Here is a 26,428-nt window from a genome sequence, read left to right as displayed (position 1 = left end):
TCTGGGCCGCCTCCTCCCCGATCTGCCCATTTCCATGGCGTCCCCCAGGCCTGGACTCCCCGTCTCCGTGCCGTGGCTGTTCCCGCCCCTCTGGCCCCATGGGACCTCAGGAGCCACGCCCCTGTCACCCCACCCCCCGGCCCTGCCAGCAGTTCTGGAAGAGCACCAATGGCCTCTTCCCAAGGTCAGCCTATGGTCAGCCTGCATCGGCCCAGGGCCTGTGACCTTCAGCCGCACTTGACCCCACAGCACAATTGGAAAGAGGCCGAGCACCCCTGCACGGGCCCCTGAGCCCCTGCGAAGGGCAGGAAAGGCGAGATTACCATTCTTGGGGGGACGGCATTGGGGCATCCATGCTGAGGGACGTGGGAGGAGGGGGAGGACCCGGGTCGGGGCGTGGACGAGGCGGGAGGCGGCCTGCTGGTGGGACAACTCAGGTCTGTCCGCCTGACCACGCGGCAGGCCAGGCTGCACACGGCGTAGTAGCAGTGGCCCGAGAGGTCGGTCTCTTCGTAAATGATGGATCCTGGAACAGGAAGAAGCAGGTGGGAGCTCCCAGGCCAGCAGCTGACGCCTAGGCGGGGCTTTCGCCAGGACCACACTGAGAGGGATCCAACCAGGCTGCTGGTACACTGGGTGTACCAGCTGGGTGGGACTGGCAGGGGGCCTTCCACCCAGATAGGAATCGCAAACCCTCACAGATGCCTTCGTGGGTCCTGCAGGCAGAGCCCAGCCCCTCGGACTCCCATCAGACACACAGCCTTCAAGAACACAACAGCACCGGCAGGCACATAAGCACACGTCACACACCAGGCAGATCACCCACCTGCGGGGTACAGCCTGTCGGACACGCTGCAATAGCAAGTCTGGCTGGAGGGTGATGGGGAGCTGGTGGATGTCGCCAGAGACTGAGTAACCGTGGGCTCATGGGGAGACAAGGGCGGGGTAAAAGGAGACGAGGGGGAGCGGCTTGGCTGCACAGAGGTTGCACTGGTGGTTGGAACAGAGCCTGAGCTGCTTGGCTGCACAGAGGTGGTACTGGTGGTGGGCACTGAGCTGGAGCTGCTTGTCTGCACAGAGATGGTGCTGGATATTGGAGGTGAGCTGGAGCTGCTTGACTGCACAGAGGTTGCACTGGTGGTTGGAGCAGAGCCTGAGCTGCTTGGCTGCACAGAGGTGGTGCTGGATATTGGAGGTGAGCTGGAGCTGCTTGGCTGCACAGAGGTGGTACTGGGTATTGGAGCTGAGCTGGAGCTGCTTGACCTCACAGAGGTTGCACTGGTGGTTGGAGCCGAGCTGGAGCTGCTTGGCTGCACCGAGGTGGTGCTGCTCGTGGCCCCATGGGAGCTGGTCTCAGGGGGGCTGGTGACCCTCACGCTGGTGGTGGTGGGAAGTGTGATCGGGCTGACAGGGCAGTCTTTCTTGGGCTCACAGCAGAGCACACGCACCTCATAGTTGAGGCAGATCCTGAACTTGCCCCCCTGGTCCTGGTTCCTGCACACCAGGCCCACCTCCGGCCTGCACTCTACCACCTGGCCCAGCTTCTGGATGCTGACCTCGGGGTGGTTCTGGGCTCGGCACTGCAGGTCGCTGATGTACTCAGGTTGCCGGCAGATCTTTTCTCCGCTTCGGAGGATATTGCTGTAGGTCTCAAAGTCTCCTCCGTGGGGCCCGGGGGACGGGAAGTCCACGTCGAACCACTTGGACCAGGAGCACTGGGGCTGACACGGCGTGGGGCTGCGTGAGGAAGAGGTGGACCCAGGAACAGAGGTCGAGGTTGCACTGGTGGTGGGCGCTGAGCTGGAGCTGCTTGTGTGCACAGAGGTTGCACTGGTGGTTGGAGCAGAGCCTGAGCTGCTTGGCTGCACAGAGGTTGTACTGGTGGTTGGTGATGAGCTGGAGCTGCTTGGCTGGACAGAGATGGTGCTGGATATTGGAGGTGAGCTTGAGCTGCTTGGCTGCACAGAGGTTGCACTGGTGGTTGGAGCAGAGCTGGAGCTGCTTGGCTGCACAGAGGTGGTGCTGGGTATTGGCGTTGAGCTGGAGCTGCTTGGCTGCACAGAGGTTGTACTGGTGGTTGGAGCAGAGCTGGAGCTGCTTGGCTGGACAGAGATGGTGCTGGGTATTGGCGTTGAGCTGGAGCTGCTTGACCTCACAGAGGTTGCACTGGTGGTTGGAGCAGAGCTGGAGCTGCTTGACTGCACAGAGGTTGCACTGGTGGTTGGAACAGAGCCTGAGCTGCTTGGCTGCACAGAGGTGGTACTGGATATTGGAGCTGAGCTCGAGCTGCTTGACTGCACAGAGGTTCCCCTAGTGGTTGGCGCTGAGCTGGAGCTGCTTGGCTGCACAGAGGTGGTGCTGGATATTGGAGGTGAGCTGGAGCTGCTTGGCTGCACAGAGGTTGCACTGGTGGTTGGAGCAGAGCCTGAGCTGCTTGGCTGCACAGAGGTGGTACTGGTGGTTGGTGATGAGCTGGAGCTGCTTGGCTGGACAGAGATGGTGCTGGATATTGGAGGTGAGCTGGAGCTGCTTGTGTGCACAGAGGTTGCACTGGTGGTTGGAGCAGAGCTGGAGCTGCTTGGCTGCACCGAGGTGGTGCTGGGTATTGGCGTTGAGCTGGAGCTGCTTGTCTGCACAGAGGTTGCACTGGTGGTTGGAGCTGAGCTGGAGCTGCTTGGCTGCACAGAGGTTGCACTGGTGGTGGGCACTGAGCTGGAGCTGCTTGGCTGGACAGAGATTGTGCTGGATATTGGAGGTGAGCTGGAGCTGCTTGTCTGCACAGAGGTTGCACTGGTGGTTGAAACAGAGCCTGAGCTGCTTGGCTGCACAGAGGTGGTACTGGATATTGGAGCTGAGCTGGAGCTACTTGACTGCACAGAGGTTGCACTGGTGGTTGGCGCTGAGCTGGAGCTGCTTGGCTGCACAGAAGTGGTGCTGGATATTGGAGGTGAGCTTGAGCTGCTTGGCTGCACAGAGGTTGCACTGGTGGTTGGAGCCGAGCTGGAGCTGCTTGGCTGGACAGAGATGGTGCTGGGTATTGGCGTTGAGCTGGAGCTGCTTGACCTCACAGAGGTTGCACTGGTGGTTGGCGCTGAGCTGGAGCTGCTTGGCTGCACAGAGGTGGTGCTGGATATTGGAGGTGAGCTGGAGCTGCTTGGCTGCACCGAGGTGGTGCTGCTCGTGGCCCCATGGGAGCTGGTCTCAGGGGGGCTGGTGACCCTCACGCTGGTGGTGGTGGGAAGTGTGATCGGGCTGACAGGGCAGTCTTTCTTGGGCTCACAGCAGAGCACACGCACCTCATAGTTGAGGCAGATCCTGAACTTGCCCCCCTGGTCCTGGTTCCTGCACACCAGGCCCACCTCCGGCCTGCACTCTACCACCTGGCCCAGCTTCTGGATGCTGACCTCGGGGTGGTTCTGGGCTCGGCACTGCAGGTCGCTGATGTACTCAGGTTGCCGGCAGATCTTTTCTCCGCTTCGGAGGATATTGCTGTAGGTCTCAAAGTCTCCTCCGTGGGGCCCGGGGGACGGGAAGTCCACGTCGAACCACTTGGACCAGGAGCACTGGGGCTGACACGGCGTGGGGCTGCGTGAGGAAGAGGTGGACCCAGGAACAGAGGTCGAGGTTGCACTGGTGGTGGGCGCTGAGCTGGAGCTGCTTGTGTGCACAGAGGTTGCACTGGTGGTTGGAGCAGAGCCTGAGCTGCTTGGCTGCACAGAGGTTGTACTGGTGGTTGGTGATGAGCTGGAGCTGCTTGGCTGGACAGAGATGGTGCTGGATATTGGCGTTGAGCTTGAGCTGCTTGGCTGCACAGAGGTAGCACTGGTGGTTGGAGCAGAGCTGGAGCTGCTTGGCTGCACAGAGGTGGTGCTGGGTATTGGCGTTGAGCTGGAGCTGCTTGGCTGCACAGAGGTTGCACTGGTGGTTGGAGCCGAGCTGGAGCTGCTTGGCTGCACCGAGGTGGTGCTGGGTATTGGCGTTGAGCTGGAGCTGCTTGACCTCACAGAGGTTGCACTGGTGGTTGGAACAGAGCCTGAGCTGCTTGGCTGCACAGAGGTGGTGCTGGTGGTGGGCACTGAGCTGGAGCTGCTTGGCTGGACAGAGATGGTGCTGGATATTGGAGGTGAGCTTGAGCTGCTTGGCTGCACAGAGGTTGCACTGGTGGTTGGAGCAGAGCTGGAGCTGCTTGGCTGGACAGAGATGGTGCTGGGTATTGGTGTTGAGCTGGAGCTGCTTGACCTCACAGAGGTTGCACTGGTGGTTGGAGCTGAGCTGGAGCTGCTTGACTGCACAGAGGTTGCACTGGTGGTTGGAACAGAGCCTGAGCTGCTTGGCTGCACAGAGGTGGTACTGGATATTGGAGCTGAGCTCGAGCTGCTTGACTGCACAGAGGTTGCCCTAGTGGTTGGCGCTGAGCTGGAGCTGCTTGGCTGCACAGAGGTGGTGCTGGATATTGGAGGTGAGCTGGAGCTGCTTGGCTGCACAGAGGTTGCACTGGTGGTTGGAGCCGAGCTGGAGCTGCTTGGCTGCACCGAGGTGGTGCTGCTCGTGGCCCCATGGGAGCTGGTCTCAGGGGGGCTGGTGACCCTCACGCTGGTGGTGGTGGGAAGTGTGATCGGGCTGACAGGGCAGTCTTTCTTGGGCTCACAGCAGAGCACACGCACCTCATAGTTGAGGCAGATCCTGAACTTGCCCCCCTGGTCCTGGTTCCTGCACACCAGGCCCACCTCCGGCCTGCACTCCACCACCTGGCCCAGCTTCTGGATGCTGACCTCGGGGTGGTTCTGGGCTCGGCACTGCAGGTCGCTGATGTACTCAGGTTGCCGGCAGATCTTTTCTCCGCTTCGGAGGATATTGCTGTAGGTCTCAAAGTCTCCTCCGTGGGGCCCGGGGGACGGGAAGTCCACGTCGAACCACTTGGACCAGGAGCACTGGGGCTGACACGGCGTGGGGCTGCGTGAGGAAGAGGTGGACCCAGGAACAGAGGTCGAGGTTGCACTGGTGGTGGGCGCTGAGCTGGAGCTGCTTGTGTGCACAGAGGTTGCACTGGTGGTTGGAGCAGAGCCTGAGCTGCTTGGCTGCACAGAGGTTGTACTGGTGGTTGGTGATGAGCTGGAGCTGCTTGGCTGGACAGAGATGGTGCTGGATATTGGCGTTGAGCTGGAGCTGCTTGGCTGCACAGAGGTTGCACTGGTGGTTGGAGCAGAGCCTGAGCTGCTTGGCTGCACAGAGGTGGTGCTGGATATTGGAGGTGAGCTGGAGCTGCTTGGCTGCACAGAGGTTGTACTGGTGGTTGGTGATGAGCTGGAGCTGCTTGGCTGGACAGAGGTTGTACTGGTGGTTGGTGATGAGCTGGAGCTGCTTGGCTGGACAGAGATGGTGCTGGATATTGGAGGTGAGCTTGAGCTGCTTGGCTGCACAGAGGTTGCACTGGTGGTTGGAGCAGAGCTGGAGCTGCTTGGCTGCACAGAGGTGGTGCTGGGTATTGGCGTTGAGCTGGAGCTGCTTGGCTGCACAGAGGTTGTACTGGTGGTTGGTGATGAGCTGGAGCTGCTTGGCTGGACAGAGATGGTGCTGGATATTGGCGTTGAGCTGGAGCTGCTTGGCTGCACAGAGGTTGTACTGGTGGTTGGAGCTGAGCTGGAGCTGCTTGGCTGGACAGAGATGGTGGTGGATATTGGCGTTGAGCTGGAGCTGCTTGGCTGCACAGAGGTTGTACTGGTGGTTGGTGATGAGCTGGAGCTGCTTGGCTGGACAGAGATGGTGCTGGATATTGGAGGTGAGCTGGAGCTGCTTGGCTGCACAGAGGTTGCACTGGTGGTTGGAGCAGAGCCTGAGCTGCTTGGCTGCACAGAGGTGGTACTGGATATTGGAGCTGAGCTGGAGCTGCTTGGCTGCACAGAGGTTGTACTGGTGGTTGGTGATGAGCTGGAGCTGCTTGGCTGGACAGAGATGGTGCTGGATATTGGAGGTGAGCTTGAGCTGCTTGGCTGCACAGAGGTTGCACTGGTGGTTGGAGCAGAGCTGGAGCTGCTTGGCTGGACAGAGATGGTGCTGGGTATTGGCGTTGAGCTGGAGCTGCTTGGCTGCACAGAGGTTGCACTGGTGGTTGGAGCCGAGCTGGAGCTGCTTGGCTGCACCGAGGTGGTGCTGGGTATTGGCGTTGAGCTGGAGCTGCTTGACCTCACAGAGGTTGCACTGGTGGTTGGCACCGAGCTGGAGCTGCTTGGCTGCACAGAGGTGGTGCTGGTGGTGGGCACTGAGCTGGAGCTGCTTGGCTGGACAGAGACGGTGCTGGATATTGGAGGTGAGCTTGAGCTGCTTGGCTGCACAGAGGTTGCACTGGTGGTTGGAGCAGAGCTGGTGCTGCTTGGCTGGACAGAGATGGTGCTGGGTATTGGCGTTGAGCTGGAGCTGCTTGACCTCACAGAGGTTGCACTGGTGGTTGGAGCTGAGCTGGAGCTGCTTGACTGCACAGAGGTTGCACTGGTGGTTGGAACAGAGCCTGAGCTGCTTGGCTGCACAGAGGTGGTACTGGATATTGGAGCTGAGCTCGAGCTGCTTGACTGCACAGAGGTTGCCCTAGTGGTTGGCACTGAGCTGGAGCTGCTTGGCTGCACAGAGGTGGTGCTGGATATTGGAGGTGAGCTGGAGCTGCTTGGCTGCACAGAGGTTGCACTGGTGGTTGGAGCCGAGCTGGAGCTGCTTGGCTGCACCGAGGTGGTGCTGCTCGTGGCCCCATGGGAGCTGGTCTCAGGGGGTCTGGTGACCCTCACGCTGGTGGTGGTGGGAAGTGTGATCGGGCTGACAGGGCAGTCTTTCTTGGGCTCACAGCAGAGCACACGCACCTCATAGTTGAGGCAGATCCTGAACTTGCCCCCCTGGTCCTGGTTCCTGCACACCAGGCCCACCTCCGGCCTGCACTCCACCACCTGGCCCAGCTTCTGGATGCTGACCTCGGGGTGGTTCTGGGCTCGGCACTGCAGGTCGCTGATGTACTCAGGTTGCCGGCAGATCTTTTCTCCGCTTCGGAGGATATTGCTGTAGGTCTCAAAGTCTCCTCCGTGGGGCCCGGGGGACGGGAAGTCCACGTCGAACCACTTGGACCAGGAGCACTGGGGCTGACACGGCGTGGGGCTGCGTGAGGAAGAGGTGGACCCAGGAACAGAGGTCGAGGTTGCACTGGTGGTGGGCGCTGAGCTGGAGCTGCTTGTGTGCACAGAGGTTGCACTGGTGGTTGGAGCAGAGCCTGAGCTGCTTGGCTGCACAGAGGTGGTGCTGGTGGTGGGCACTGAGCTGGAGCTGCTTGTCTGCACAGAGTTGGTGCTGGATATTGGCGTTGAGCTGGAGCTGCTTGGCTGCACAGAGGTTGCACTGGTGGTTGGAGCAGAGCCTGAGCTGCTTGGCTGCACAGAGGTGGTACTGGGTATTGGAGCTGAGCTGGAGCTGCTTGACTGCACAGAGGTGGTACTGGTGGTTGGTGATGAGCTGGAGCTGCTTGGCTGGACAGAGATGGTGCTGGATATTGGAGGTGAGCTGGAGCTGCTGGACTGCACAGAGGTTGCACTGGTGGTTGGAGCTGAGCTGGAGCTGCTTGGCTGCACCGAGGTGGTGCTGGGTATTGGCGTTGAGCTGGAGCTGCTTGTCTGCACAGAGGTTGCACTGGTGGTTGGAGCAGAGCCTGAGCTGCTTGGCTGCACAGAGGTTGCACTGGTGGTTGGCGCTGAGCTGGAGCTGCTTGGCTGCACAGAGGTTGCACTGGTGGTTGGAGCCGAGCTGGAGCTGCTTGGCTGCACCGAGGTGGTGCTGCTCGTGGCCCCATGGGAGCTGGTCTCAGGGGGGCTGGTGACCCTCACGCTGGTGGTGGTGGGAAGTGTGATCGGGCTGACAGGGCAGTCTTTCTTGGGCTCACAGCAGAGCACACGCACCTCATAGTTGAGGCAGATCCTGAACTTGCCCCCCTGGTCCTGGTTCCTGCACACCAGGCCCACCTCCGGCCTGCACTCCACCACCTGGCCCAGCTTCTGGATGCTGACCTCGGGGTGGTTCTGGGCTCGGCACTGCAGGTCGCTGATGTACTCAGGTTGCCGGCAGATCTTTTCTCCGCTTCGGAGGATATTGCTGTAGGTCTCAAAGTCTCCTCCGTGGGGCCCGGGGGACGGGAAGTCCACGTCAAACCACTTGGACCAGGAGCACTGGGGCCGACATGGCGTGAGGCTGGGTGGTGTTGGCCCGTGCCAGCTAGATGTGATGCTGGAGGCTGTGGGTGTGTGTCCTGAGGTGGCAGTGCTGTGCTGTGTGGAAGGCGACACCACCCCTGGGGTCCAGGCACTGCTGCTCTGTCGTGTGCTCTCAGGTGTGAAAGGCTCTGTTGTACTTCTCAGGCACGTGTCTACCATCTCGCAGCACAGGATCCGTATTTCGTAGTTGTAGCAGATGGGGGGCAGCTGGTCTTTGTTCAGGCAAACCAGCCCCACGGTTTTGTCACAGATCACGTCCTGCCCTAGGGCCTGCAGCGGGGTATCAGGGAAGCTCTCGGCCCGGCATTCCACGTTCACGGGCTTGGCACAGAATCTGTATCCCTTGGCTCTCAGATTCTGAAAAGTATCAAAATCGCCACTGTTTCTGTCTGGTCCGGGGTAGCTGCCGTCAATCCACTTGGTCCACGTGCAGGATTCTTGTAAACAGGTGACTGGGCTGGGCTCGTGTGAGGTGGGCTTACTTGGGACCACAGAGGTTGTTGTTGAAACTGCTGTCGTGCTGGGAGTCCAGATGGTTGTTTTCACAGTTGTGGAAGTACCTGGGACAGGTGTAAGGGAACCTGGGCCAGAGGTAGAGGCACCTGCGGCAGGTGTAGGGGTTCCTGGGCCAGAGGTAGAGGTACCTGGGCCAGAGGTAGAGATACTTGGGGTAGGTGTAGGGCTACCTGGGGCAGGTGTAGGGGTACCTGGGCCAGGTGTAGGGGTACCTGGGCCAGAGGTAGAGGTACCTGGGGCAGGTGTAGGGGTTCCTGGGCCAGAGGTAGAGGTACCTGGGGCGGGTGTAGGGGTACCTGGGGCAGGTGTAGGGCTACCTGGGACAGGTGTAGGGGTGCCTGGGCCAGGTGTAGGGGTTCCTGGGCCAGAGGTAGAGGTACCTGGGGCAGGTGTAGGGGTACCTGGGCCAGGTGTAGGTGTTCCTGGGCCAGAGGTAGAGGTACCTGGGGCAGGTGTAGGGGTTCCTGGGCCAGAGGTAGAGGTACCTGGGGCAGGTGTAGGGGTTCCTGGGCCAGAGGTAGAGGTACCTGGGCCAGAGGTAGAGGTACCTGTGGTAGGTGTAGGGCTACCTGGGGCAGGTGTAGGGGTACCTGGGCCAGGTGTAGGGGTTCCTGGGCCAGAGGTAGAGGTACCTGGGGCAGGTGTAGGGGTACCTGGGCCAGGTGTAGGTGTTCCTGGGCCAGAGGTAGAGGTACCTGGGGCAGGTGTAGGGCTACCTGGGGCAGGTGTAGGGCTACCTGGGCCAGGTGTAGAGGTACCTGAGATGGGTGTAGGGGTACCCGGGCCAGGTGTTATGCTCGTTGTAGGGACAGTGGTTGGGCCAGTCATGGTGACAGGGACTGAGGAAGCTGTGCTCCCCGTCAGCACAGAGGTGAACCCGCTGGTTCCTGGCGTGGGCCCGGTTTCAGTTGTGTTGAAGGCTGGAGGGGGAGAGGTCGCTGTGCTGCCTGGAGGGCAGGCCCTGGGTGAGCAGCACAGGATCCTGATCTGATAGTTGTCGCAGTGCCCCGAGGGCTGGTCCCTGTTGTAACAGATCAGCCCCACCGTCGGGCTGCACTCCACGCGCTGGCCCAGGGCTCGGAGGGGCACCCCCGGGGCATCCTCAGCTTGGCACTCCACGGCGCTGGGCGCACGGCAGACCCGGTACCCATGGGCACGGAGGTTTTCCAGCGTGTCGAAGTCACCGCTGTCTATGCCCAGTCCCGGACGGCTGACATCCAGCCATGGCGACCACAGGCACTCCTCCCCACAGTGGGGTGTGGGTCCGGGGGGTGTGCCTGGGGTGGTGAGCGAGGCCCTGCTTGGCGTGTGTGTCGAGCTCGTGGCAGGGCTGGGGCGCGTGCTGGGCGGAAGCGTGGAGCTGACAACTGAGGGCAGGAGAGAGATAGGGCGGGCGTCAGGGCTCCCCGGGGCTCTTGAGGCCCCCTGCGCTGCCCCCTCCATCCCGCCGTCTCTGCCCAGGATGGTAACGTGGGAGAGAGGGGACCAAGCCCCCAGGATGGGCCCACCCCTGGCAGGTGTGAGCTCACCACAGCAGGATCAAGGGGTAAACTGAGCACATCTAAGAGAAGGCGGATCCCCAGAATCTGCATGTGGGACCCGAAAGCCAGAGTCTCGGGGCTTTCTACCTGCAGGGAAAGCCCCTAGCAAGGCCCTAAGGGGGCCCTGGGAGAGGCGGGGGCTCAGAGGCACGCGGCACTGGTGCGACGAAGGGCGATTGACAGCCGTGGATCCGGGTGGGGGCTCCCCGCTGTGCTTCCGGGGCCTCGTCCCCGGGCCAGCCTGGGACCCCATTGCGAGCGGCCCCTCCCCCCTGCTGGGAGCCGGGCGGAGGGGTGGGAGTGGGCAGGGAGGGCAGAGCAGGGGAGGTTGGTCCTGCCAGGGGGCCTTGAGGCCACCTCTTGAGGAGCCGGCCCTTCCCGGCTGCGGGGCGACCAGGCCAGGGACTTGCCCTCTGCCCCTCCTGCCCCTCAGGGCGCGGGCAGCCCTGCCGGTGCTGGGTGTGTGCCTTACCGAGCGGGGACGTGGAGAACACGAAGGTGGTTTGGGGGGTGGGGGTGGCAGGGCTGCAGGCGGAGACGCCCCTGTCGATGGTGCCGTTGGCCCCACAGCGGGCGGAGATGCAGCCCCCCGTGCCGTCGCTTGTGTGGTAGATAACTTCCCCCGGCCGGAAGCGCCGCCCGTCGTAGGTGCAGACACAGGCTGCGGGGAGCAGAGCGCCCAGGGGTTAGGGGCTGGGGCGCAGGCAGGGCCCCGAGACCCCCGGGGCGAGGGAGGCCGCCCACCACTCACCGTCAGGGTCGTAGGTGCACTGCACGCCGCTCACGGTGCACACACTGGCGACGGAAAGACAGATGTCCAGTCTGAGGGCACAGGGCCGGCCCCCGCCAGGGGCTGGCCTCAGCCCCAGAGGTCACGCCCGCTCAGGGAGCCCTTCCAATCCACGACCCGAGGAGGCGGGTCCGAGCATGGCCAGATCCTGCGGGGCCTGCTCTCCAGGGAGTCTGTGCCCTGGATCCTCGGGCAGCGTCAGGGCTCAGCTCCCTTCCCGCCCCCTGCCTTCACTCCCAGGCCCCCCACCGTCATCCTGCAACGAGGAAGCTCCCTGTTGGACCCCACAGGGAACGCAGGCTGGGGGACCCCTTGGGCCCTGCTGGAAGGTGGCGGGGTCAGGCCTTCCCCAGGGGCAGTGGGCTGGGGTCGAGTCCCCCCATGCTCCAGGCTCCTCGGGGCTGGCCCAGCCGCTCACCAGGAGTGGCAGTTCTCGTCTGAGGGCACGGTGGAGCCCGGCCGGTAGGTCTTGCCCTGGACACGGCAGGGCGCTGGTGGGGGCGGGGTCGGGCAGGAGGTCACACAGTGCATCTGGTCCTCGTCAAAGATGGGGGCCTCTGGCGGGCACTTGGGGTAGCAGCCTGTGGGCCAGAGAGGCCTGAGTCCCAGCTGCCTCGCCGCCCCACCAGCCCCGGCCCCAGCCCACAGCACCGCGGGGAATGCGAGGCCACACCCGCAGAGACACCTCCAGGTGTCAGAAGGAGTGCAGCCAGGGCCCCAGGATGCCCGGGACAGACCCCAGCCCGACCCCCAGGGACGGCCCCTCCCGGCCAGCAGGGCAGCACCCACCTTCCAGGCCCTGGATGTCATGCAGGCACTGGCCGCGGGGGTTCCGGCAGGTCCTCATGCAGGGTGCCCCGCAGGGTAGGTAGTGCCACTCGCACTGGCCCTGGGGGTTGTAGTAGTCACAGAACAGGGCTGCAGGCGAGAGGGCAGCTCAGGGCGGGCGCCCAGCCCGGGGGGCGCTCAGCCTGGGGGGCACGGCGGCAGACTGCTGGCCCTGGGGGGCAGCCCGGGCCTGGCACCCCGAGCTTGACCTAGTCCTCGAGCTGCTCTAAAGACACCATAGCCTCCCCTGCAGCTCCCAGGGGCCTCAGAGGACGTGGGCCGGGAGCGCTGTGGCCAGGGGCCAGTGGGAGGGTGTCCGGCCGCCCCGATACACCCCCCCGGCTGGGCTCCCTTCAGCCCTCCCCCCCCCGCCCCGCCACATCCAACAGGGCTTGTAACTCCCTGTGTCCCACCCGCCCGGACAGACGCATCCGGGGCACTCACGGCAGATGTCCGGGGTCCGCCAGGACACGCACACGCCCACTTCGTGGCAGGCCCGGGCGTAGGCAGCCACGGCCGTGCAGAAACACTCGCAGTCGCCCCCTGTGTCGCAGGCGCAGGCGTCGCTCACGCAGGCCTCGTAGTACCTGGCCGGCTCCACCTGCGGGAGAGAGAGGCTTTAGACGCCACTGTCCCGCGGGCTCTCGGGGAGCACGGCGCCTTGCTGCCGGCTGGGCCTCCTGCCCCTGGAGTCTGTGGTCCCACATGGCCAGCCGCACAGGTCCTCGTGGCCAGAGCCAGCCCCCACTTCTGTCCCTTCCTCCCCAGCCCGCGTACGTGGGCGCGGCAGGCGCTGAAGGTGGCGCTGTTGATGATGCTGCACTGCTTCTGGGCCCAGGACTTGCGGTACGGGTTGGCCGTGCAGGGGTCCTTGGGGGCCCGGGCGTCCGGGCAGGACGGGGAGAATTTCCAGCTGTTGCCGAACTCCAGCACGTCGCCCACCACGGACTGGCTCCGCGTGGTGAAGTCGTTGAGGGCGTTGCCGTCGAAGTTCCCGCACAGCCCGCAGACCCTCCCCTGGACGCAGAGAGGGACGGGCTCAGGGCGCACGCGGGAGGGGTCCCGTGACCGCCCCCCGCTCCCCCAGGGCCCTGCATGTCCCCCAGGGCATCCCCTGGGTGCCGGGGTCTCCGAGAGACAGCAGGGCCCCACGCGTCCGGATGAGGTGTCCCGTGGGGGCAGCCAATCCAGCGGCTGGGGTCCTTGCAGGACAAGAGGCACACGAGCGAAGGCAGATGGGACGTCAGACACAGGGCCTGGGTGGCAGCGAAGGAGGCGGGAAGGACCCTCCCCTGGAGCCTCCGCATGGACTCCCGGGGTCCAGACGGACGGAGGGGCCACCAGACTGCGATCGTTTCTTGCAACAACCGCAGGACCCGGACACAGCTGGGGGCCTCCCGCTGTCACCTTTCGGTCCTCCTGCCTCCGTCTCTGTGTGTGTCTCTCTCTGTCTCCCTCTCTCTGACTCTCTCTCTGTCTCTGTCTCTGTCCCTGTCTCTGACTCTCTCTCTGTCTCTCTGTCTGTCTCCCTCTCTCTGTCTCTCTCTGTCTCTCTCCCTGTCTCTCTCTCTCTCTGTCTCTGAGTCTCTCTCTCTCTGTCTCTCCCTCTCTCTCTCTGTCTCTCCCTCTCTGACTCTCTGTCTCTCTGTCTCCCTCTCTCTGTCTCTCTCCCTGTCTCTCTCTCTCTCTGTCTCTGAGTCTCTCTCTGTCTCTGAGTCTCTCTCTGTCTCTCTGTCTCTGTTCTTGGAACAACCACAGGACCCGGACACAGCTGGGGGCCTCCCGCTGTCACCTCTCGGTCCTCCTGCCTCCGTCTCTGTGTGTGTCTCTCTCTGTCTCTCTGTCTCCCTCTCTCTGACTCTCTCTCTGTCTCTCCCTCTCTGACTCTCTGTCTGTCTGTCTCTCTGTCTCTGTCTCTCTGTCTCTCTCCCTGTCTCTGTCTCTCTCTCTCTGTCTCTGAGTCTCTGTCTCTCTGTCTCTCTCTGTCTCTGTCTCTCTGTCTCTGTCTCTGACTCTCTCTCTGGCTCTGGCTCTCCCGTCCCGCACCCCATCTCCAGCCGGCCCTCGGGGGTGGCATCCGTGCGGGCGGGGCCTCACCTTGAACTCCGGACTGAGTGTGAGGAAGATGCTGGTTTTCTTGTCCCACAGCAGCACCAGGCCGGCGTCCGTGTCCACAACCAGGTAGATGCCCATCTGGCGGATGGCGAAGGGCGGCGGCTGCCCGGGGTCCGTCTCAATCACCTCCACTTTGCCGTCGCTCAGCTTCAGCTCGTCGCTCTGCCGGGGTGGGGCCGGTGAGGACGAGTCCTGGCTGGGCCGTGGGGGAGCGGCCTCCTCCGGGCCCCCGCCCAGCCCTGCTCACCCCCAGGAAGAGCTTGATGGCCTTGGAGCAGGTGGTCCCTGTGGTGCCGCAGGGGATGTTCTCGGTGATGACACGGAAGCCATCCTGGGCGCTGCCGTTCCCGCTGCAGTGGTCCTGGGGGGCAGGGCGAGGCGGGCACGGGCTGAGCGCCCAGCCTGGGGCCGCGCAGCGGGCCGCGGGCTGGGAGAGCTGGGAGGCCGCGTACCTGAACCAGCGTGTACTCGCAGTCCCCGCTGAAGCTGTAGCGCTGCCCGTCGAAGGTGAGGTAGTGGCCGTCCCCGTAGACAGCACAGGTGGCCAGGCAGGGCTGGTCCGTGCACTGCCACGTCCTGTTCTTACAGGTGCTGGGGGAGCACACCCGTTAGGCCCAAGCCTTCCTCCTAGGGGCGCCAGGGGCCTGCCGGGGGGTGCAGTGGGCCTCGCGGGCTGGGCTGCCCCTCCCGCTGCAGGGGGCCCTCCCCGCCCTCATACCAGGTGTTGCAGCCCACGCGGATGGTCTGGCCGGCCGGGTAGCTGGCCTCATTGTGCACACAGGGGCAGTCGGACGCGGGGATACAGCCGCCTTCGCCGCTGGCCACCAGCCCGCTTGGACACACGCAGCCGGGCACGCACTGGGAGCTGTACTGTGGGCGAGGGTGACGGCTCAGCAGACCCCGGCATCTGCAGCTCGGCCTGGGTTGCCAGGGGCCCCATGGATGGTGGGTCAGCAGCCCTCGGACGGGGGTCCCCCAGGTCGGCCTGAGTGAGCTGCTCCACAGGGGTGTGGGGGCTGGGGGGATCCCTGGGGCACTTACACAGTCCATGTCCAGGGTGTGACAGCTCTTCTGACAGCCGGCCCCAGTGGCCCCGGGCGTGGCATTGCGACAGTCAAAGTAGACCATGGGCGGAACACAGACTGGGGATGGAGGCACCGGTCAGGGACCCCGGTGCGGCCTGCCAGCCTTGCTCAGAGGGGGTCCCCAGTGGCAGAGCCTGGCCACCCTGGGGCATGTGTGCCTGCACGTGCAGCGTGTGCGAGGCTGTGTGCCCACACAGCCCTGCCACCCCTCTCTGGCTCAGCCTGGCTGACTCATGGACGTTTAACCCCTAGCTTCAGGCAGAGGTAGCTGAGGGCCCCTGCCCCTCCCTCGCCCTGCTCACCTGGAGTGGGGTCGTGGCCTCCGATGCAGGCCAGTGTGCCCTGGGTGCAGGTGCTGCAAGGAGAGGGTGTCAGAGCGTCCCTGGGCCTCACCTGCCCCGCCCTCCCCGCCCCCTCAGCAGGGGCTCTTACCAGACAGCCCCTCCGTCGTGCAGTGACTCCCCGTTGGGCACCACGGAGCCCCGGTAGTAGCAGGGACAGCTGGTGGCTGGCACACACTTGCCAGTGTCATCCAGGAAAGTGTCATTGGAGCAGGTGCAGCCGTCCACAGGGACGAAGCTGACACTGCAGGTGGCGTCCCCCTCATCACTGCGGGCCCGGCAGGTGGCCTGGCAGGTGCTGATGTGGTAGCGGTAGGTCAGCGACTTGGGGCAGGTGGCCGTGGGCGTTGCTGCGGAAGGCCAGCAGGGGACGCACTCAGGACAGAGGCAGTGGTCGTCCCCCGGCCCTTCCTCTGTTCCCGCCAGGCCTGTTGTCCTTGACGGGGGCCCCGGGGGTCCTGGCCTGGGTGCTCCTTGGTCCCCGAGTCTGGTCAGAGGATGGGGCATGGACCATCTACCCCGCACACTCACTGCACACGCCGTCCCGCCAGCCGCTGAGCAGCACGCCCCGGGCGGCACAGGCCCGCACGTAGGAGGACAGGGCCGCACACATGCAGTCCTCGCTCTTCTCACAGTTGCACGTGTCGAACATGCAGTTCTGGGGGGGGAGGAGGCACATCAGGGACCCCTCAGCACGCCGAGCGCCCCCACAGGGGCCCCGCTCCCTCAGCAGAACGTGCACACCGCCTCTTGCCGCCACGTCTCCGCGGTTTGGCGGGGGGCGGCGCTGGGAGGTCCAGCTCCTCGTCTCGGTGGCCCAGCAGTCTACGTCCAGCCCCGGGCGGTCAGCCTCAGACCCCAGGCTCGTTCCCACCCGTGCCTGCCTGGCTCAGTGAGCACGTGAGTGGGGTCGGGGGGCTGAGCCCAGAGGCCATCGCCACGCCCTGGGACCCTGAGGCGGCCGCGTGGCCCGAGGGGAGAGGCAGGGGGGTGGCAGTACCGAGTAGTAGGTGCTGGGGTTCACAGCCGCGTGGCACCTGGCGAAGGGGCCGTGGGTGTCGGTCAGCCGCGAGCACCAGTGCTGAGCGTACTTCTCTGTGGACAGAGGGGGCGCCATCAGCGCTGCTGGGAAGCGACATCAGCCAGATTCCCCCGGGGGCACGCAGCCTTTCATACCCCAATTCCCGCCGCTCCGTGTAGAGTGATGCCAGCTGCGAGCAGGCCCTCCTCCCCTAGCGCCCCCCAGCCTGGTCGCAGCGCGAGGGTGCGGGGATCCTCCGCCGCCCTGCGCCCTGCTCCCCTCCTCCAGGTGGACAAGCCTGTCCACCGGCCCGACGCTCACCTCGGGCCGGTGGGCAGCGGAGCCCGGAACCCAGCGCCAGGTGGGCCCTCGGGGCTGCTGGACACACGTACCGTTCTCCACGCTGAGGGAGCAGGGGTCCTCGAAGTTGTTCTTGATGTTGGGGCAGGCGGCCTGGGTCTTCCAGGTGTTGGCGAAGGCGGCGGCCGTGCCCTCCACCAGGCCGCTGATGGTCCGGAAGTCGTCTGCCTGGATGCTGTTGAAATTCCCACACAGGCCTGGGGAGGGGAGGGCAGCGTGAGGACCCCCTGCACTCGGCCTCATAGGTGGGCTGGGGGCCTCGGACCGTGACCCACTCACCGCAGGTGTGCCCCCGGAGCTGGGGTGCCAGCCTCACGAACACCTGCATAACGGGCACCAGCTGGACGTCCAGCTGCAGGCCCAGCTGGGTCTGGGCGATGATGAAGAAGGTGGAAGGTCTGAAGAGCATGACGTTGGCTGTGGACGCAGGGACCAGGTCTCAGGGGACCCGAGGGACGGGATGGGGGGTGGATGCAGGGATGGGATGGGGGGGACACAGGGACCAGGTCTCAGGGGACCCGAGGGACGGGATGGGGGGTGGACGCTGGGATGGGATGGGGGGGGATGCAGGGACCAGGCCTCAGGGGACCCGAGGGACGGGATGGGGGGGGACGCAGGGACCAGGTCTCAGGGGACCCGAGGGATGGGATGGGGGGCAGGGCGGGCGCCCTCACCTGTGGAGACGGGCAGCTGAGTATAGATCTGGTTCACAAACACCTCCCCGCTGGCCTTGACCACGATGACCTGGAGAAGCAGAGCTGGCTTCACGCCCTGACCGCCCCTGCGGCCCCAGGCTCCTGACCCAGCCCTTCCCGCCTGGCTAAGCTTTCTGCGAGGACTGGGTGTTTTTTGGTCACATGCAAACCAAGGAGATTTACTCATATAAAGAAGTGGACCTCAGTGATGCTTCCTGGGCCACTCGGGGCAGGCAAAGCCGGTGCCTGTCCCTGAGCTGTTCCTTCTGGGGACTGTCACTCAGAAGGCCCACAAGAGGGGGAGACAGGGAGGGGAACATGCCTCAGGCCGTGGCGGCCACCTGCTGCCCACGTGGGATGAGGGGTTTGGGCAGAGGCCGCACCCCCAGCCCCAGGCCTGCACTCACCGTCTGCCCCCCGGCCAAGCTGAGAGTCAGGCTCTTCAGGCAGGTCTCGCTGTCCGTCAGCCCGCACCTGCGCAGCTCGGCCAGCACGGTGAAGGCGCTGCTGTTACAGGGCTGCAAGCACAGGTCCCCACGCGGTGCTCAGAGGCCCCCAGGCGGCCTCGTCCTCCCCACCACCCCGCCCGCCGGGAGCTGGGTGCCCTCCTGGAGGACTCAGCTTCAGGGACCCCAGGGTTGCCCCGGGCCCAGCCCCAGGCGGGAGGACCCGTGGCCCAGGCCGGACGCCTCCGTTACCTTGGCCAGCACATAGCTGCAGTCCCCATGCACCGTGTACTCCCTCTCGTCGAACGTGGAGAAGTGGGCGCCGCCCAGCACCGAGCAGGTGCCTGGACATGGCACCTCCTGGCAGCTCCACCGGCCTCCAGAGCAGGTGCTGAGAGCAGGGAGGGACCACGTGGGTGCTGGCTCAGGGACACCCCTGAGGTGGCAGGCAGGCAAGAGTCTGGCCCAGGCCCACCTGCGTCACCTCAGAGACGGGAGCCCCTCAGCGCCTCTGGAGCACCGCTGGCTTCCGCCCGGGGCCCCGAGGGGGGAGGACGGACAGTCTGGGCCACTGTCCCAGAAGGCCCATCCAGGAAGGTTCTGGGGACCGGAGAGCAGGGCGGCCCCAGGGCACATCTAGGGAGGGGCGAGCAGGGCCCCGGGTCCTACCAGCTGCTGCAGTCCGTGGAGTAGCCAGTCCCCGGGGCGTAGGTCACCCCGTTGTACACACAGGAGCACTCTGACACCGAGATGCAGCCGGTGTGGCCGACGTCATCGAGCACCATCCCTGCAGAGGCAGGCAGGCCGTGTGGCAGGCGTGGAGGGACCTGGCCTTCTTCCCGCGGTGGCCCTGCCCTGCGGGGGTCCTCAGACCCAGGCGTGCTCGGGCCGGGTCAGAGAGACCTTCCTTCCAGAGAAGCCAGGACACACTGGCGTGATTGGGGGTGGGGGGCCAGGAGGGGTCCCTCTCACCCTTGGGGCAGAAGCAGCCGGCGACGCAGTGGTCCTCGCAGAGCTGGGAGTGCTCCAGGTTGGAGCAGGTGTCCGCGCAGGGCGAGCCGCACTCACGATACTCCGTGTTCTGGGGGCATGTCTGGGCTGTGGGGAGGGGAACCGGCCCACGTCACGGCCTGCCCGCCTCTGGCGCGAGGCGAGACAGCTTGGCAGGGCCGGGGCCGCGCGGGGCACTCACGGCAGAGGTGGGGGCCCCGCCAGTCCAGGGGCTGCCCCCCGGCGTGGGCGCATTGGCGGGAGTACTCGGCGAGGGTGTGGCAGAGACAGCTGGTCAGGTTGGCCTGCTGGCAGCGGCAGAGATCATGCTGACAGGCGTTCAGGTAGCTGCTGGCATCCACCAAGGCGGCACAGCCTGGGAACAGCTCGCTGAGCATCTCCTCGCAGATGCCCTGGGGGACAGCAGGGAGCCGGCTCAGTCCAGGCACAGGCGGTCCCCTGGTTCACAGCCCCCGCCCTGCACAGCCCTTCACTCGGGGACTCACGGAGCTGGTCGAGCAGTTCACGGGGGACTCAGGGACGGGGTCCTGACACTGCTCCATGGGGCCGTCCATCTTCTGCAGGTTCCCAAACTCGATAGGGCTCAGCCTGACATCTGCCGGAAGCACAGCGCTGGGCTCTTTGTGGGGTCCTACCCCCCGCGCACCTGGGGTGTCCTGGCTACACCCGCCTCCCCATCCACACCGCCAGGCCGGGTGGCAGCTCTGGAGTCCAGAGATGAAACGAGGAACCCCCAGGCTTTCAGGGCTGCAGGACAGCGGGCTGAGGCCTGCCCATTAACGGCCTCTGAGAGCCGGGGCCACACACGGCCAGGGGACTGGACCGTGAGCCCTTGCCCCGGGGCCCTCAGCAGGCTTCGCATATGGCAGCCCCACATGGATGGCTTGTGGGGGGCTTCGTGGGCCTGGCAGAGGGGACCCCAGGATCAGAGGCTACGTGGGGTATGGGTCACGGGAAAGGCCACTGCTTGGTGGCCAAGTCTCAAGGACCAAGAAGCAGTGACAGGGTCTGGCTGGAGGCAGCCTTCGATTTTGGGGGAGGGTGTGTGCACAGGCACTGAGATCGGGGGCCCAGGGGCTGCCCTCCTGCGAGCGTGTGGAGGTGGGTGTGTGCCCGTGAGCATGTGCAGCGTGTGTGCACGCTGGACCAAGAGTGCGCAGGGCTGTGTGCGCTGTTAGGACTGAGACCTGGGACTTGGTCGCTGGAAGACAGCCCCCCGGGGAGCGCCCACCGGGGCTCACTGTGGGGGGGGCAGTGGGGGCAGGGCGACAGCCCGGGGAGCCTGGGGGGCACGGAGCGGATGGCCCTGGGCTTACCGTGGGAGAGGAACTCGTTGAAGACAGGGATGCCGTTGAAGTCCCCGCAGAGCCCGCAGGTCTTGTTGGCGTATTTGGCATCGAGCTCCAACTGCAGGAGGAGGACCCGTCAGGGAGGACAGACGAGGGGCCCGGCTGGGGGGCTCCTCCCAGAACCCCACGAAGCCGTGGCCTCGAGCTGGGCTCTGCCCTGGAGGAAAGGCCGCCACACGCAGGGTCTCCACGGGGCGTGCGGACCCCGGGGGCCCATCGTCACTGGCGCCGGAAGTCCTGCCCGCCTCCTTCGCCCAGAGCCCTTTCCTCCCTCCCTGGCGAGGCCCAGCCCCCTCACCAAGAGACTGTCGTCCTGGTTCCACAAGAAGACCAGCCCCAGCCGGGCCACCACCTTCACGTAGCTGCTGCTCTGCTCGACGAGGACCCCGGACTGGCTGAAGGGCAGCTGAATTCTGTGGAGAGAGGGCCCAGCTCAGGCCACAAAGGTCTGGACCTTGGGCAGTGAGGGTCCCTGCAGTCGCAGGCTTGACAAGGCCACCGTGCCCACAATCGGGACGGGAGACCGGAGCTCTGGGGTCAGAGCAGGAGGAGGGACCACTTCCAGGGACAGAATGAGAGCTCGGGGGCCCCCGGGAGGGGCAGGGGTCTGGGGGGGGCGCCACGCCTGGCCCCCCTCTGGGGCACCACCCCCACCGTGGCCCAGAGGCGCGCTGGCCGTCCCGGGCCCAGACTCACGTGCGGCCATTGACCAGGACGGAGCTCTTGGTCAGCTCGACGACCATGCCGTCCAGCTTCATGGTGACCCTGCTGGGCGCGGTGGCGTTCGGCGCCGGGCCACGGCGCAGCTGGATGTTGAAGTCCTCATAGGCGGCGCCGCAGTGCGCCGAGAAGACGTAGTTGCACAGGCCCGGGAAGCGGAAGACGTCGCCGTCGAAGGTCTTGTAGTGGAAGTCTCCCCAGGTGCTGCACACCTGGCCGCCGTGCGCCGCGTTCAGGGCTGCGGGCCGAGCAGAGCAGGGCCTTTCTGCCCGTGCCCAGCCTGCACGCCCACGAGCCCGGGTCCAGGCTGTGCCGCTCCCCGGGCCCGGTCTTCCGGGACCTCGGGCCCTGTCCCCCCGGAAAGCCGCACCCCCCAGGTCAGCACAGGCCCCGCCCGGCCTCTCGGGTCTCACCTCGCACCACGGGGGTGGTCCTCAGAGGCGGGTGGACGGTCACCTTGCGGAGGAGGTCACCTGGGGAAACAGGAAACAGGGCGGGTGACACACAGCCCCCTGCCCCCCCCCCCCACAGCTCGGCCGCCAGAGACTCCGGAGTTGGCGGCTCCAAGCCGCCTCTGGATTCTGCCGCGTGTGCAGAGCCAAGCAGCAGAGGAGCCCGGCGGTGGCCGACGACGGCTCTCATGCCTGCGTGACCCAGGGTGCTGTTTGCACTGGGGGCTCCCTGCTTCTGGAATCCCAACCATGCCTGAATCAACAGCAGGCTATAGGGGCTGTGGCGCTGAGATCAGGCACAGGTGAGCCTCCCAGGAGCCCGCTAGGGACAGGCTCACGGAGGCTGGTGGGTCTGTCCCCCAGGCCTCGCCTTGCTCGGGGACGTCTGGCCATGCCAGGAGCTGCCCCTCACCCACCCCCAGCCTCCCCGGAAGCAGCGGGAGTTAACCAGGGAGAAATGAAGAATTCTGTACGTCTCCTGGCCCTCAGCCGGCCGCCCTGTCTGCGGCCACGACCGACAGGCAGCCTGCAGGGGGCCCCAGGGGATCGACCGACCGACCGACCGACCGACCGGGGCTTGGGTAGGGGGTCCTCCCAGTTCCAACCAGTTCCAGCCGGCTGGAAGCCACCCAAGGCAAATAGGGTGGGTCTCTTTGCCCGCCTGGGTGAAGGCAGGGCTCCGACGTGAGGGGTCCACTCACCACCGGGCCCCTGGAGAGCAGGAGGCGGGTCTGGGCTCTCACGGCCGAGGTCTGCAGAGCTGTCCCCGGCCTGGCCTGTGTGAAGAGAGGGCGCAGCAGGGCCTCAGGGGGTGCACGGAGTGGGGACAGAAGGGCCAGGATGGTGGGGTTCTCGGGGTGCCGGGGGGGCCGGGAGGGTCTCTTTCAGGCAACCAGAGCCTGAGGCCGCCCGGGCCCTCGGTTGAGTCACGCCATCCCCGACCACCCCTCAGCGGGTTCCGTGAGCTTTCGGGGGGTCTCTGGGCCTGAGCTGGTTTCTCCAGGGGCCGCTGCTCATTCGTCATGCATTCAGGTCCACTGAGTGTCCAGCAGGGCCAGGTACGGATCCCCCGCTCGGGACATCGGGGGCAGACGGCAGCAGCCGTCCACTGAGGGAGTGGACGGGGGAGATGCGGGGCTGAGGCGACTCGGGTTGAGCAGGGATGGTGGGTGCTGCGCCCAAATGGGGTGCTCGGGCCTCTGCAGGGGCGGGGCCCAGGGACGGCCGGGTGGGCCCTGAGGCCACCCCGAGAACCTGATTCCGGGTCCTCAGAGGCCACCCCTGAGGTGCCGCGAGCCCCGCGGGCAAGGCCCAGGCTCGGCTCTGGAGCTGGGAGGGTTGGGGGGGGCGCAGAGCTTCACTCACGGCCCCTCCCTCCCTTCCGCACCGCGCCCAGGGCACCCTGGCTGCGTCCGACATGTGTCGAGGGGACACACGGTGGGGCTGCCTCGCTCGAGGACCAGAGAGAGGTCGTGCTGGCTCTGGGACTGCCCAGCAGCGGCAGGGGCTGGGGACCGGGCTGTGTGGGCCGTCTGGGGCAGCGGGGACCTTGCGCCATGTCGTGGCCCCCAAGCTGCCAAGCGCTCAGGATGCGCCCTGTGGTTCCAGGAGCCGGGAGCCACCCCACAGCCATCGGGGCCCGGCTGTGCCCTGGGAGGCGTGGGCCCAGAGGGGAGGGGGCCCAGAGGGGAGGGGGCCTCAGAGGGGAGAGGGGAGGGGGCCCCAGAGGGCCATGGGGGGCCGTGAACCTCTCCCATCACCCTCGTGGCCTGGGCCTTGCTGTCACACCGAGCACCCAGGACTGAGTCCCCCAGGCCCCCCCACCCCGAGGCCCAGACAGGGAAGGGAGCAGGTGAGGGGATGTGTGGTGGGGGGCGGGGGGGGGGCGCAGCTCTGCCAGGCCCTGCGGGGCGGGGGACTGTGAGAGCAGACGAGCACGCGCAGTCCAGGCCCTGGGAGCTCAGGGGGCTCAGAGATGCTGGGCTGCTCCCCCAGCCGAGGGCAGCAGCCCAACCTCAGAAGCCCCTAACCCCTGCAGGTGGAGCCCCTCCCCAAGCCCACGAGCTGGAGGCGGCTGGAACAGGGGCCCTTGCAGACGCACTCGGCCTGACCTCTGGCCAAGCGGGCCCAGGGCCGCCCTCGGACGGGGGGCAGCTGCAGGGGCTCCAGGCCGTGGTCAGGGACCGCCCGGGAAAGCCCGCGTGAGCCTTACCTGAGCGCTGGGCGCAGGCCAGAGTGAGCGCCAGGGCCCAGAGCCGGGCCAGCTGCCTCCGGCCGACACCCATGGTCTGGGGGAGTCCCCGGGGCAGCCTCTGAGGAAGGCTCAGCGTCGGCAGGAGCCTTTTGTAGTCCCAGCGCTGGCACCAGTCCCAGTGGCTACACGTGGGAGGGCGGGCAGGGCCCGTGGTTCCCTCACCCAAGTAAATATTGGGCACTCGCCTCAGGCTGGCGGGTGGCCGAGGGTGGGCAGAGATGGGTGTGTCTGCCAGGAGGGACGTGGCTCCTGAGGGTCCCCCAGTCCTGGCCTTCCTGTGTCCTCCTGCCCCCGTCCCTGGACCTTCCTGGGCACACGTCCGTGCCACCGGACCCCTGAGTTCCTGCTGCCTGGAGAGGCCACTGGCAGCCACCTGCTGCTAGGCAGCCTCAGCCCACAGGGAAGGGGCTCGGGGGGCATCCCCTCCCTGGCTGTGCTGCCAGCTCCTGGCTCAGGCGGGTGGTGGCCCCCCCACCCGGCCCACTGGAGTCACACGATGGCTGCACGCAGCTGCTGGGGGAGGTTGGCCGGAACTGCCCAGACGCTGGCCCGGCGGTCCTGGCCCTGAGGGGCTCTGGCTGAGAAAGCACCCTGGTGTGACAGCCACCGGGCCCCACACCCCGGATGTGTGAGCCCTGGGCCTGTAGGGCGCCAGGCTGGACCTCCCTCCCAGGCCTCCAGGGCTGCGGGCTCCTCTGCCACGGGGGAGCCCAGCAGGATGGGGAGGGCTCTGTGGCCCAGGGCCCTGAAGATGCTCTGAGCACTGCTTCTGGCCTCTTGGGGCCTGTCCCACGGCCCTTCTGGTCCCCCCACATGGCCTTCATTGGCCCTGCGACCTGGGAGAAAGCACCTCACACTGAGCGGGAATGGGGGAGAGTTCCCTCGTGGTGCCATGGGTTAAGGACCAGCATTGTCACGGCAGCTGCTATGGTGTGAGTTCGAACCCTGTCCCGGGAACTTCCACATGCCGGGGCACAGCCAAGGAAATGGCAGAACTGGTGAGGGATGATGAGTGAGAGAGTGAGAGATTGAGACAGTGATTGAGGGAGTGAGTGAGAGAGTGAGTGATTGAGGGAGTGAGAGATTGAGTGGGTGAGTGGGTGGGGGATCTCGGAACAGGAGGTGTGAGTGGGGGATGGGGGAGCGGGTGCCCCCACCCCGCAGGCACCTGCTTCACGTGCCCACCCCCCAGCCCAGCTGCCTGGCTTTGGAGCCGACGCCAGGTCCCCTGAGCAGGGCAGGTCCCTGGGGCCAGGCTGGGGGGAGAGGGCCTGCTCCCACGGGCTGTGTGGCTCTCGCAGTCAGGACAGAGGACGCTGGGAACAGTGCCTGCGGGGGCTCCCAGGTCTGCAGTGGGGGCCAGGATGCGGGCAGAGGGGAGCGGGAGTGACGGGGGGGGGCTGCCTTCCTCACGACCCCAGGAAGGCCAGGGAGGCCACAGGCCAGCCCGGGTCCGCGCTCCCGACAAGGGGGACAGGCCTGAGACCACAGCACAGTCACCCGCCTGGCCCGAAGGGGGCACGCCCTGCCCCAAGGTTAAGGCCCCTTCCTGCCGGCGGGGGGGCATAAGAGGGACCATGGGGGGTCTGGAGTGGGGGCAGGTACGGGGCCAGTCCAGCCTCGAAACAGCCTCCTTGCCTGTGAGAGCTCCTGGGCCTGGGAGGCTCTGGGGGGTCGAGAGGTCCCTGAAAGCGGCCCAGCCATGACCCCACCCTCTGCTCCCACAGACTTCTTGCTGGGTGACGGCAGCCTGGGGAGGGGGCAAGGCTGGGGCCAGGGAAACCCTCGCAGGACAGCGCCACACACCCGGGGGCTCACACAGGGAGCAGGAGCCACACACGGGAACCGCCTGGCCCAGGGTGGTGGCCTCAGAAGCCTTTGCTGCCGGGGGCCCCTGGGCGCCACGCAGCCTGCACCTGGGCCACCACCCGCCGCCACCTGGACCCGACAAACGAGCGGACTTCCTGGAGTCCAGCGAGGCAGGGCCGGTTTGGACAGAGGGCTGGCGTCCGGCCATGACGGGGTCCCCCGGGGGGTTGCCGTGGTGATGGGAGGACTGGGGAGGGATGAGGGATGGGATGCAGGCCTTGGCCCAGATCCTCTCTCTGTGTCACAGCTGTCGCCAGCCGCTGACTCATGCTGCCAGCGCTGATTTGGGGCAGGAAGCATTTGGACCCTATTTGTCATGAGTGACTGACCCAGGCGAGGGTGACAAGCCCTGCCGGGCTGGATCCGGCCACGAGCAGGGCCCCGCTGGTGGGCAGGACCCCATGGGTGGGGTGCGCGTCCTGTGCCTTCTTCTTGGGGCAGGTGCAGGCCAGGGCCCCCGGGCCAGCGTGTCCCTCTCTCTTAGACACAAGGGACAGAGAAGCGGCCCCCAGGGCCCTCGGGACCCTGGGCTACCGGGACCACAGCCCAGCCCAGCTCTTACTGGCCAAGCTGACCAAGGCAGGGGACATTGGCTTCGGCATTAACTGCCCCCGCCCCCCGCTACACCGCCCCCACTCCTGTCACTTCCCTTCCAGCGTCTGTCACCGCCAGGGTCCCAGTGCCAGTGACCTGTGGGAGGTGTGGAAGTCACCCTGCTGTGACCGCGGGACCGGTGGCAGCCCTCAGCCTGGACCCTCCCTCCATCCCCCACCCCCTCAGGCTGCAGGGCAAGGG

At 65.9% G+C, this 26,428-nt stretch overlaps 1 protein-coding gene across 2 annotated transcripts in view; it reads right to left on the bottom strand.

Moving 5' to 3' along the window:
- Nucleotides 1–23,827, bottom strand: part of MUC5AC (mucin 5AC, oligomeric mucus/gel-forming) — a 30,747-nt gene extending 6,920 nt beyond the window's left edge. Inside the window, exons 1-33 of one of the 2 annotated variants that reach the window (XM_085010421.1) lie at nucleotides 23,723–23,827; nucleotides 22,212–22,286; nucleotides 21,472–21,531; nucleotides 21,035–21,296; nucleotides 20,637–20,751; nucleotides 20,306–20,396; nucleotides 19,475–19,584; nucleotides 19,171–19,381; nucleotides 18,951–19,076; nucleotides 18,648–18,765; nucleotides 18,231–18,369; nucleotides 17,940–18,050; nucleotides 17,512–17,581; nucleotides 17,117–17,254; nucleotides 16,870–17,034; nucleotides 16,457–16,551; nucleotides 15,988–16,114; nucleotides 15,548–15,806; nucleotides 15,418–15,470; nucleotides 15,072–15,172; nucleotides 14,749–14,900; nucleotides 14,483–14,621; nucleotides 14,278–14,391; nucleotides 14,013–14,192; nucleotides 12,693–12,932; nucleotides 12,360–12,516; nucleotides 11,877–12,005; nucleotides 11,506–11,668; nucleotides 11,049–11,092; nucleotides 10,770–10,958; nucleotides 9,515–10,123; nucleotides 827–8,800; nucleotides 324–526 (exon numbers count right to left, since the gene is read on the bottom strand). In XM_085010421.1, coding sequence (XP_084866547.1) covers nucleotides 324–526; nucleotides 827–8,800; nucleotides 9,515–10,123; nucleotides 10,770–10,958; nucleotides 11,049–11,092; nucleotides 11,506–11,668; nucleotides 11,877–12,005; nucleotides 12,360–12,516; nucleotides 12,693–12,932; nucleotides 14,013–14,192; nucleotides 14,278–14,391; nucleotides 14,483–14,621; nucleotides 14,749–14,900; nucleotides 15,072–15,172; nucleotides 15,418–15,470; nucleotides 15,548–15,806; nucleotides 15,988–16,114; nucleotides 16,457–16,551; nucleotides 16,870–17,034; nucleotides 17,117–17,254; nucleotides 17,512–17,581; nucleotides 17,940–18,050; nucleotides 18,231–18,369; nucleotides 18,648–18,765; nucleotides 18,951–19,076; nucleotides 19,171–19,381; nucleotides 19,475–19,584; nucleotides 20,306–20,396; nucleotides 20,637–20,751; nucleotides 21,035–21,296; nucleotides 21,472–21,531; nucleotides 22,212–22,286; nucleotides 23,723–23,795 — 12,792 coding nt within the window. In that variant the 5' untranslated portion in view covers nucleotides 23,796–23,827. Of the gene's footprint in view, nucleotides 1–323; nucleotides 527–826; nucleotides 10,124–10,769; nucleotides 10,959–11,048; nucleotides 11,093–11,505; nucleotides 11,669–11,876; nucleotides 12,006–12,359; nucleotides 12,517–12,692; nucleotides 12,933–14,012; nucleotides 14,193–14,277; nucleotides 14,392–14,482; nucleotides 14,622–14,748; nucleotides 14,901–15,071; nucleotides 15,173–15,417; nucleotides 15,471–15,547; nucleotides 15,807–15,987; nucleotides 16,115–16,456; nucleotides 16,552–16,869; nucleotides 17,035–17,116; nucleotides 17,255–17,511; nucleotides 17,582–17,939; nucleotides 18,051–18,230; nucleotides 18,370–18,647; nucleotides 18,766–18,950; nucleotides 19,077–19,170; nucleotides 19,382–19,474; nucleotides 19,585–20,305; nucleotides 20,397–20,636; nucleotides 20,752–21,034; nucleotides 21,297–21,471; nucleotides 21,532–22,211; nucleotides 22,287–23,722 lie in introns of both variants that reach the window. The other variant, XM_021082583.2, reaches the window with a different exon arrangement.
- Nucleotides 23,828–26,428: the final 2,601 nt, after the last annotated feature.

Source organism: Sus scrofa, chromosome 2, assembly GCF_054392235.1.
Source record: "Sus scrofa isolate SSC_HxYL_T2T_F1_AM1 chromosome 2, Sscrofa_HxYL_maternal_Yorkshire_Landrace_v2.0, whole genome shotgun sequence".
NCBI classification, from domain to species: Eukaryota; Metazoa; Chordata; class Mammalia; order Artiodactyla; family Suidae; genus Sus; species Sus scrofa.
Note: the sequence above shows the minus strand (reverse complement) of the source record. Positions and strands in the feature narration are given on the sequence as shown.